The sequence below is a fragment of the Oryctolagus cuniculus genome, chromosome X, assembly GCF_964237555.1.
Source record: "Oryctolagus cuniculus chromosome X, mOryCun1.1, whole genome shotgun sequence".
NCBI classification, from domain to species: domain Eukaryota; kingdom Metazoa; phylum Chordata; class Mammalia; order Lagomorpha; family Leporidae; genus Oryctolagus; species Oryctolagus cuniculus.
This window is the reverse complement of record NC_091453.1, coordinates 92,072,631-92,083,519: the sequence shown is the minus strand read 5'-3', so window position 1 is coordinate 92,083,519 and position 10,889 is coordinate 92,072,631. Positions and strand designations below refer to the sequence as shown.

Genomic DNA, 10,889 nt, shown 5'->3' with positions numbered 1-10,889 from the left:
TCATAGAAGTATAGAGAGACCCAAAATCAAAGAAACAATTCTACCATTTAAATCTCAATAATAACTTCTGTGTTATCCCCAAAATACAGGCTACCCCCCTCCCTACAGGTGGTTTTAATGCAAACTGTACAATCAAGTCTGATCTTTAGGCTGAGGCCAAGCATAAGCTTTTTTTATATGGAATGCAATCCTTTCATGGGAATAGCTTTTTATACAGGGACATTATTATTATTATTTTAATTACTCAAGGCCTCAGCTTTATGTTTCCTATCTTAAAACCATATTCCAATTGCCAAGGTGCTATGGGAAATTCAAGTAACAAAATTAGAAAAAAATAAAATTAAAAGAAAAAAAATAACATACTCCAAGTAGAAAAGAGGCTTAGCTTTGTCAGTGGAGAACCAACCCAATATATTTTCTAAAGGTTAATTTAAGCACAACTCTTTTAGAGAAAAACAATATTTATTGTGTGAAAGACATATATGTATTCACCAAAGACACAAACCAAAGCTAAGACTATTAATATGATAAGGAAATACCAGTGAAAGCTAATGAAGATAAGTTCCATTAAATTCCTAAGGAAAGTACAATAATTCCGACACAGTTGAAGTAATAATTAGAACCTTTCAAACAATAGGGAAAATATAAACTGTATAAATGCCTCAATTCAGAGGCAAAGAAATGTTAAATTGTGTGCTGAAACCTGATGCATCACCGAACACTGGTGGTGCCTTGTAGTCTTGGGTCTTTAGACCAGTACCACCACCTGGCAACTCTGACAATGGGTGCCATGTGATTCTCTGCCCATCTGGAGAACAGAGACTAGTAAAGCATGTTAACTTCTTGGTGCAAATGACACAATCAAATCAGATAACCTTGGCTGGGAAGGGGTCAGAGTTCAGAGAGGTCAACTGTCTATCACATTATATCAATAGCAAATTCAGAGGGGTCAAGTTCCATCTGCATCAAAACAGCAAACTCACAGTGCCTTTCAAAGGCTCCAGACTGAGAAAAATACAAGGAACACAATATTTCATTTACATTTTACTAGCTCTTCCAGTGTTTCGGAGGGATAGAGGGTTTCAATGATCTAATAAGAATGGGACTGTAAGGTGGACTTAGAACATATTGAGCAACTATGTTGATTGACTCGGTCAATTGATGTAGCCTTTCAATCTACTGGTAAGTAGTGTCTTCAGCGTTCCATCCAGGCATTCTTATATTTCACAGGGGGGAACCTAAGTGTCCTAAAACATAAAAAAGAAAAAATTAATTTGCTTGTCACCCCAGTTCCAAGAACTTTGAAGTACCCTCTCAACTCTGCCCTTGACCAGTAACTGGCACTTCCCTAGTGCTTTGTCTGCTTTGCGTCTACCACAGTCCTCATCAGTGGGTGACAGTGTTGCTTTCTTGGTAAAAAGATATTTCTGGAGGATTGTTGTTAGAGCCATAAACTCATCTGGCCTACTTTTGAAGGAAACGTGTGTTTCAATAACTTCAGCATTTGAATGTAAAATCTGTTGGTGGCTGAATTCACCCCTAGGGCACCCCTGTCATTTCAACTGAGCCAGTGACTAGGAACACCTGGGCAGTCTTCATTAGCAGGAACAGACCCGCAACAGTGAGGGCCCAAGTGGTTGGGCTCCTGTCACCCATGTGGAACAGCTGGATTGAGTTCCCGGTTCCGGGCTTTGGCTTCAGCCAGGAGCCACTTGCAGGCATTAAGGGAGCGAACCAGCAGATGTTTGCTCTCTGTGTCTTCTCTGCTTCTCTCTCTGCCTCTCAAATGAAAAAAATTTTTAAATGTAAACCTCGAGGGGCTTTTCTGTTGCGTAAATGGAGAAAGCGTGCACAGACAAGCTGTGGCTGAAGTAATTGCTTTCTGGCCATTCACTGTGTACAGAGACCTGACCTGCCCATGAAGGGCTTCTGAGCACTAAGATCTGAGTATGTTCCGGGACAAGACCTTCTTGGCACAATCAGTCCAGGCATCACACTAACACAGCTGAGGATTAAAGGGAACGCACCTTAAAGTTGGAGAGGAGTAAGCCTCGCAGATATGCTGGTTACACTATCTCATACTGGTTATTTGTGATGGCACGAGAAAGGCAGTAGGCTAGAAAGATTCCTACCAGCTGGAAATAAAACATGAACAAAATTTAAAAATCGTCTCGCTTGCAACTACAAGGGGGGTAAGACATTTCCTAAGGAACAACAGGGGCTTACCTGGAAGCAAGCAACTCCAAATGAAATTCCTGCGACGACTCCCATTTCTGACTCAATAATGGTCATTACCTTTATGAAACAACCCTAATTGGGAGCATTAAAAAAAAACATTAAGTACAACACAAGCAATCTGTGCTTTTCTTCATATAATAAATACCTGGAGCTTCAGCTACCATTAACCTTTGATAATCATTTTATTGAAATCCATTCTCTTTCACATGCTCTCAATAGGACAAATTGTTATTCCCATCTTTTGGATTATGCATTTACAAGTGGTACTTGCTAGTCATGGGAACCTAAGTCCTGCTTTAATACACACCGTGTGCATTATTGTGAGTAAAAATATAGAGTCAACTCTGTCCTCAAACACTGTCAAATAAAAAGTTCTGAAAGTCTCCTTACTTCATTGTTTACTTTATTTGCATCTCTCTGTGGAGAACAGTCTTCAGTTTTACAGCAACTCTTTGGAAATCCTTTATCTGAGTAGTAATTCGTATCTTCCCAATCCCTATAGTTGGTGACACCACAACAATGCAACTGAAAAATCCAAGAGAAGCATTTATAGTTCATATTACAACTTTGCAGTCAAATATTTACCCCAACATCTCCTTCTGTTGCTCAAAACAGTATGTATTTACTCAGTAATCTCTCTCCTCAATTGATTCAAGAGACTAGCCCTTGGTTCTAGCATCAAATGTTGACAGCTTTGGACTGGCCTGCCTTCCCTACTGCAGTTGCTATGAACTGTACTTGCCCTATGACCTAAATGGGGTGAGAAGAGAACAGGTGCACATGAAGAGAATTAGAAGACAATGTGGATAGTATCACTTAGGGTCCAGCATACTAAGTGGACAACATACACTTGCCAGGCTCTACTCCTTCCTGTGAGGCAAAAGGGAACCACTTACCGTATTTTGGATCCTGTCTACTGCATCACTTCTATAATCTCCTGTAGAGTTGTACTGCTTCAATGCTTTCTCATAATTGTTCTTAAAGCTGTTCTTAATCTACAGAAAGGAAACACAAGGCCAATAACTACATATTCTTTTCTTGGTCAAATAAGAGCTTTTTCCATCTAACCAATGGTTGTGACAGTGACAACATATACAGCAACTAACTTCTGTGGTCCAATTCTGTACTCTAAGAGATACAGTTTAGAGAGGACTACTCAGCAAAACGCCGCTGGGGGAACATGTATTTATCTAAGCGACAACTATATACTGCTCTATTCCATGCCACTCCCCCCATCTTTCTCCTCTTCATACAAATCTGATGTCTATGGAATTTTGAAGCTATAAAACCTTACTTTGGGAAACCTGCACTGGCACTTTGTGAAACATTCTCACTGAGGAGCTGATACTTACTCACTGAATCATTTCCTAACAACCGTAGGTTTACCTGATTCCGAATTCAATATTAAACTTATGATGATTTGGATTAAGTCTAATCAGTCTCTTAAAAATGTATGGCCTAAGTGGAAAAGATTATCAATTTTGTGTTACCAATTTTGTGCTTTAAAATGTTTCCAATTAGTAAGGTTATAAATTGTACTAGTGCCATTTTAATCGGTACTTATATACAGAAATATAAGTAGAAATATATGTAATTATAGGTACCTTTTATTTTCTTCTGGTACTTGTCAGCCTAAAATTTTCTAAATTTTCTTTTATGTTATAAGTGGGCCAGGCTTTTTACAAGAAAGCCATTGTTGTCAGCTATAGGTTTAAAAAAAAAAGGAAGTCTTAAATACAGCTCTAATTTTTAAACTATTATAACTTGTCTAACTCTGCCAACTTAAATTAATCCATTTTAACCTCTTAGAAAATCAATTTTATCATATTAAGGACCCCTTGATTCAGGCTTACCTCATGTCTGAAAACAAATCCTACGATGGCAGCGACCAATTCGACCAAAAAAATGAGAGTCAGAAACATTGCATACTGTGGGATAAAAAGAAAGTCCGAGTCAGCATAAGTAAGATATAGCACTGCTGCAACAGAAGCCAAAGGCAAGGGGGACAAAACCTCTGCTCCATCAGCTCAGTATGTTTCTATTGAAAAGGGCAGGGAAAGCAATAGTAAAATGTCTATTTTAAAAGTGGAAATTGGCAGCTGAGCTGTTACTTGGAAAGTTTCATAAGGAACAGGAAACATTGTACAGGGCCACAGCCGGTTCCAAGAAACAAAGCCTACAAAATAGGAAAACACGGACTCACCAGTTTCAGCATCCATGCAGAAGCTCGGCAGGTAGCGAAACAACCGAAGGTGCCCAAAAGAATAATGACAGTGCCCGTGCCAATGAGCACAAAGGGGACATTGGTGGCCTTCTCATTTAAAAGTGAAAAATAATTCTCCAGGCTCACCTTGCCCCAAATGCCAACAGCAAGAAGGATAACACCAGTGATCTAGGTGGGAAATCAGAGAATACAGTTACCCAGTGTATAGCCAGCATCTTGGAATCACAAACCAGCAGGCGTTTAAGACACAATAGGTGCAAGAATCGATTTAGTAGTCTGGTGGCCACAGAGCAGTGGGATATGGCAAACAAGAGGGGACAGTGGAGGGGGATGGGAAGGGGATCCGTACACAAGAGTAAGCTCGGCATTTTTATCAAAATTCTTAAAACTCATCGTGTGTGTGTGTGTGTGTGTGTGAGAGAGAGAGAGAGAGAGAGAAAGTCATGGATAGCTATTTTGGCCTAGGGATCAAAACTTCCATAACTGTTTTACTCCCGCCTTTCCTGGAAGTGGGGGAGGGAAGCATTTCTTTGCGTTCCAGAAACGTCTTCCATTACCCCCCACCCCCCTCCCCTCGCAATTTAGGGATGAACACAGGATACAAAGGGATAGAACACAAAGGCAAACCTAAGGCTAGATTGGCGGGAGTGGAGCCACATTATACTTACCTGCGAAACACTCCCCTCTTACGAAGCAGAGAAAAGAAAGACACTATTTTGCAAGGGAGCCCTCAAAGGGGCCGCGCAAACCTTGCCTCTCCAACGGTTCTGGGACACCTCTCGGGTTTTAAGTCCCTTCCTCGCCTCCCGCCTCGAACTCCAACGCCTAGCACATCAGGGTCCGCGCTCAACCTGACGGCTGCTTTCGGCCCGCACCCGAGGCCCCGAGCCCGCGCGGTGCCCAAGCTCCGAGCTGGGGTCCCTGCAGCGCCGGCTGCTCAAATCCCACCCCACCCCCGACCTGAGCTCTCTCCGTTCAGAGTAACACACACCCCCACACCCCCACCCCCCGCCGAAACCCGGGATTGTCCCTGCCTTCCCGGGCAGCGCCGTCTCTCACCCAGAAGATGAACGTGTAGATCAGAAGGACGCTCTTGAAACAAGTAATGACGGGTTTAGTCTGAAGCCTCCGAGACGGGGACGCCATGACTTGCCCGGGACCCTGCACCACCGCACCGGACGATCGGAGCAGAGCGAGCGAGACGCGGAGTTGCCGAGTCTCGCCGGAACCTGCCGAACACTTACGAGCGTCTACAAGTGAGAAGAGCCGGAAACACTGTACAGTTTTCTAAAGGGTAAAGTCCCAGAGGCTGTCCGGAAAGTGGCGACCACTTCCGAGCGCCCCCTGCCGAAGGTTACTGAAAACTATATACAAAGGTTCTAGTGTCGGAAATTTCATAGGTCTTCAAGTGGAGCTTTTCTTCATGCTTTTGTCTTCCAGAGAATCTTTCCCGCCCCCCTCCCTCCCCCGCCCTTATAACTTCATCATATTGTTGCTATCACCAGCAGCGCCAGCAGCGCTCTGATTTTCGGCCTCCTTGGCCCCTGGCACCCTAGAAGGAAGGGAAAGAATGAAAAAGAGGTTAGAAGTGACCAAAGAACCTGTTGTGACATGGGGGGACTACCCACAAGAACTAGAGTTCCAAAGAGAAACAAACAAACAAAAAGCACATCGCCAAGCAATACGCAGTCACGAGGGTTTAGATCAAAACTGAAAGGACAAGTGAAATTCACCTGAGTGGTGGAATTAGGCTGATTTCTTTCCCCTTCAATTGAGGGGCATCGTGGCTGAGACAAGCATAACATCACAAAGGGGCCATTTACTGTATTGTCTTTGCAAAAAATCCTAATTTGGGGGAGGAGAGGCAACCCAACTTTTCTGCTTGAGGCCCTGCTTTAAACGTATACCACAGAACCAGAAAACAGGAAAGTTCCATTGACTTGGTCATACAGAGCTTCCTTGTGCTTCAAATATTGACCTAGGACCAGTTCCTATAACATCCTGCTAGGCGTCTGGGGTCCACAGCAACAACTGTTGGAGGATGAATTATTGCACTGCTAGGCTTTACACCAAACTTCTCTCCTAAAATCGGAAAGTCCTAACACACAAGCACGTGAAGAGAATGGGTAAATGATACGTCTATAGACATGATATAAGCCTATGAACGCTGCGGCAAAGTCAACAGGAAACAGAGCAGACATCCAACTTGTAAAGCAGTACATACGCCAGAGCCCGGGGAGATGAGGTGTGAGATGGCTCCGAGCATATGCAAAGCTTTCTCCCTACAGTAAACGACCCCATCTGAGCGATCCTTGTACTAAAACAAGTATCGAGTAACTCCTTGTCATCCAACTAGAAGTTTCCCCCTGAAGCTTAGGTTTGTACCAGCCATATCAAAGAAGGGATTTTCATTATGCACCGACAGCAAAGAAATGTTTCTGTGGCTGAAGAAAAACCAAAATAGTTACAGCAAAAGTCCCATCTTATTTCCAAGAATGTGTTGACTTTCCTCCTCTCTCTTCCTCTGCCACTCACAACACTGCTTTGTTTGAACAACAGTCAGTGCCAAATAAAACCAAAGGCTGACATGGAAATTAATGCTCCTATGGCCACAACACATTGCACCACTGCCACCTATCCTGCTATAACCACTCCCATCCTGACCCCTACCCCCCAACCCTCCACACACCAATCCCAGAAGTTCAATTTAATTCTAACCTAGGCCTAGGTTTGGGTCCAAACCCATACCAAAGGGGCATCTAATCCCATGTAAGGCAGTTGAAGTGCTTCCCAAGTCACAAGATAAATTCATTCTTTAGAGTATTAATAACCAGTACCCTAGTATCAACTATGTACCAACTACTGTTGCTAAGGACTTGATACATGTTAGGTCATGGACACATCACAAAGGCCCTATTGTGAGGTAGACACTACTAGTGGCCTCATTTTACATACAAAAAAACAAGTTCAATGTGGCTAGGGCTAAGCCTGCCCTACTTTGCTTTCCCTCATCAGAAACACGGCCCACTCTGAGAGGAGACATGGCTATCGTAAAAAACAGCTGTCTCAGCTCAGAATAATCTGAGCAAAGACTGCTGTTGTGCAGACATTTTGCCTTCAACAAAGGCTCTTCGCAGCCCCACACTTCGGTTTTTTGGTTGTTTTACTTTTGCCTTGACTCCAATAGCCCAATCACCTACGAAGTAACCCTGCCTGTCCCAGAGTGGTGAGGTGGAAAAATCAGCACCTTTTCAGGTTCCATCTCTTAATTGCTCCCTCTTTCTGAGCACAAAACCACATTTCATGTTGAAAATGTAGGAAAATACTTTAAGTATCATTGCTAGTTGTTTTTTATTTAACATTTAGTAGGGATTTGTGTCCCTTCCCTGCTAACTGCCTGTAACCTTCATGATTAGGTTTAAATATCTTTCTTTGGCAGACATCAGGCAAAGGAAATGACATAAACAAGAGCCCACTGTTAAGTCAGACCTCCCTGTGCCAACCCAACCCCTTCAACCAACCATCAACCCTCCCTCCTCAATACCATCTACACATATAAGGGTATACTTTAAACAGTTCATGGAAGATGGTATTAAAAGAGATTTTGGTACCAAAATTTTGAAATCCATTCACACAAGGGGTCTTCAAAAAGTTAATGGAAAATGGTATAACATGAAAAAAAAAAAAACTATGTGTGGATTTCAAGCATTTTTCATGAAATACCATTTTCCATGAACTTTATAAGGACGCCTTGGGTGACTGGATTTCAAAATTTTTGGTACCAAAATAAATTTATCTTTTAATCCCATCGTCCATGAACTGTTTGAAGTATACCCTCATATTTCCTACTACTTTTCCAATATGAATTTTCTGCTCCACACCAGCCAGTAGGATTATTTCCCTAAGACGCAATGTCTGCTTCCTATACCCTCTCCACTCTCCAACTCATTCAAACTTCCAGCCCCTACTCAACATGCAACTCAACCCCAACTCAATGAGGGCATCCCCCTCTTCCACCCCACTTCTTTCTCTAACATTGGTGCTCAGTCTAACCACACACTCACATTAACCCAGAGCCTTACTCAATTACATTACCTGCTTTGCATTTCTACTTACCTATGTTACATCCTGCCAACTAGATGTTCAGAAACTACTGAAGAGCCAGTTTTGCAGGGCCCCTGCACCCCCTTTTATACTCTCCCCAGTCCCCTAGGACATAATGCTCAATTGATGAGCTCATTTGGTGCTCAGCCAATCCCTGTCAAGTTCATTGCTCTGAGGTCATAATTGATGTCTAGGGGTAACTGCATAGCAGTTATCAAATGATTGGTTTAATTAATTAAAAAACTAAATATCCAAGCTATTTCAGTATCATACTGTCATAAAACAGAAAAATGAAGTTGATCGCTACTTAATGTCTTAAGGACTTCCTTCTCTCTTTCTTAGGAACCAGTAATGACACAATAACCATTCATTCAACTCTTATTCACATAGTAACCTTACCACTTTAGTTTTCTAATCTCTTTTCCAGTATCGCTTCAATTTACCTGTGGCTAAGTACCTATTATGAAATTTAAAAGAACGTCCTTGTCTTCTTAAGATCTCATGTTTTATGTATAGCCACCAGTACCTCATAATTTAATCAGCTTATTCATATCTACAGCGTTAGTTTCCTGAATAGAGACATGTTCTTATTCCTACTATCTTTTGTGTTATCCATTATTCCTTCTCTGAAATTCTTTTCTGTGCCTATTTTTCATTTACTCACTTTCCATCTACTCCTATTGCTGATCTTGTCTTCTTCAAAAAAGCTCCTAATCTTTAGTTTTGGAGCAGATAGAAATGAGAAAGATTTTTGAATGGTGTTGGAACTCACAATTTCATGTCTGTTTTCTTGGAAAGTTGTATCTAGTCTATCCTTATTAAGCTTTGATGAGATCTCAGTTAAGTCAGTTTCCCTACCAAATATTTCTGAAAATAGTTCCTTATTGACTGCTGAAGGGCTTCATATTGAAAGCTTTAACCCTGAAAATGGTACTGAACTTTTAAGAGATTCAATATGTATGGCTGTTGTCAGTCTCTGTATGTTTTTGGCTTTTCTTCCCAACCAAACCATATGGAGGATGTTTTATTTAACTTTATACCCCTACAGTGTCTAATAGTGTTTTCCATACATAGTAGGTGCTACATAAGTGTGTGTTTTTTTTTTTTTTAGTTACTGTCTTCATACCACTCACCCCAGTGTGTTACAGGAACCTGTCCCTCTCCCCCAACTTGTCCCCTTACTCTTAACACCCTAGTGTCTCCATAGGGTTCCCCTTCGCTTTCTTTACCCTCTCTCTGCCTCCCTGTTGTCTCACTCCTTCCAGATGTAAGTGGCAGTGAGGCTTTACACAGGATCCCCACCCCGACATGAGTCAGGCTCTGTGTTGGGTGCTGGGGATACAAAGAAGACCAAGACAGGGTTCTTGCCCTCTGGACCCTCAGAGTCTACAAGGGTTCAGAGATAAGAACAATGACAATAAGTGGGTAAGTTCTGGAACTGAGGCATGTATAGTGTGCTGTTAAAGGAGAGAAAGGCCCACCTCTGACTGGGCTGGCCGGCGGAAGGCTCCCAGCAGCAAGGATAGATACAGTTTCAACACAGAAGAAAGGATGGCATCCAGGGTAGAGTAACTTTGTGTAAAGGCAGCTGGGCATCCAAGAAATAGAAAGAAGCTCATTACGTCCAGAATGAGGAGGTATGGGGGTGAATATTCAAACTGGGCTGAGGACATCGGTGGGGTTTGCTTGTGAAGAGTATGGGATGTCATGATATGGAGCTTGGACTGTACTTTAGGCCAAGAGGGAGCCAGTGGAGGGGGGCATTAGCAATTAATACAACCATGGGTGAATTCATTACTTTCTTTGCTCATTTTTCTCTCCCTCCCTCTCTCTCTTTCACACACACACACACACACACACACACGATATTTAATGTATTCACTGTTTCCGTAACACACGCGTTTGGAATAAACTTCTGTATCTGTTCTTTTGGCCCTACTTTACTACACTTTGTTTCCCATCACTCTCCTGAGCCATCTTTACCAGCCAGCCCCTCCCGCTCTGACCTAACAGTGAGCTCTTGTTTATGTCACTTCCTTTGCCTGAGATCAGGCCAAAGGCCTCCTCTTCCCAGGTACTCCCTTCCTCTGGCTTCCTCCTAGAGTCCTAGGTGTCCATCGTAGCTTTTGGTACTTTACTGCTTTATGTTGTTGCACGGATTTCTAATTGTGTTCCCCTTGTCTCCCCTACTAAACATAAACTCTCTTGGAGCTAAGGGGCTAAGCTCCAGGTGGTCTAGGGTCACACATTTCCTGCTCTCCACTGAATCCCCAATGCTGAGCTTACAGGAGATGACCAGTTAAGATTCCCTAATCTGTCTCGT

The 10,889-nt window shown here is 42.5% G+C and overlaps 1 protein-coding gene across 2 annotated transcripts; it reads right to left on the bottom strand.

The window, feature by feature from the left end:
* Window positions 1-443: 443 nt before the first annotated feature.
* On the bottom strand, window positions 444-6,014 carry TSPAN6 (tetraspanin 6). Of its 2 annotated transcripts, XM_002720393.5 has the most exons (8): window positions 5,522-6,014; window positions 4,442-4,630; window positions 4,092-4,166; window positions 3,135-3,233; window positions 2,629-2,763; window positions 2,227-2,310; window positions 2,028-2,135; window positions 444-1,247 (listed from the first exon to the last, which is right to left on the bottom strand). In XM_002720393.5, exons 1-7 carry the CDS (start codon window positions 5,606-5,608, stop codon window positions 2,067-2,069), a joined length of 738 nt encoding a protein of 245 aa, XP_002720439.1. In that variant the 5' UTR covers window positions 5,609-6,014; the 3' UTR covers window positions 444-1,247; window positions 2,028-2,066. The 2 variants fall into 2 exon arrangements, with proteins under 2 accessions (XP_002720439.1, XP_017205451.1); XM_017349962.3 differs by lacking the exon at window positions 4,442-4,630 and having other exon boundaries at window positions 5,522-5,807.
* Window positions 6,015-10,889: the final 4,875 nt, after the last annotated feature.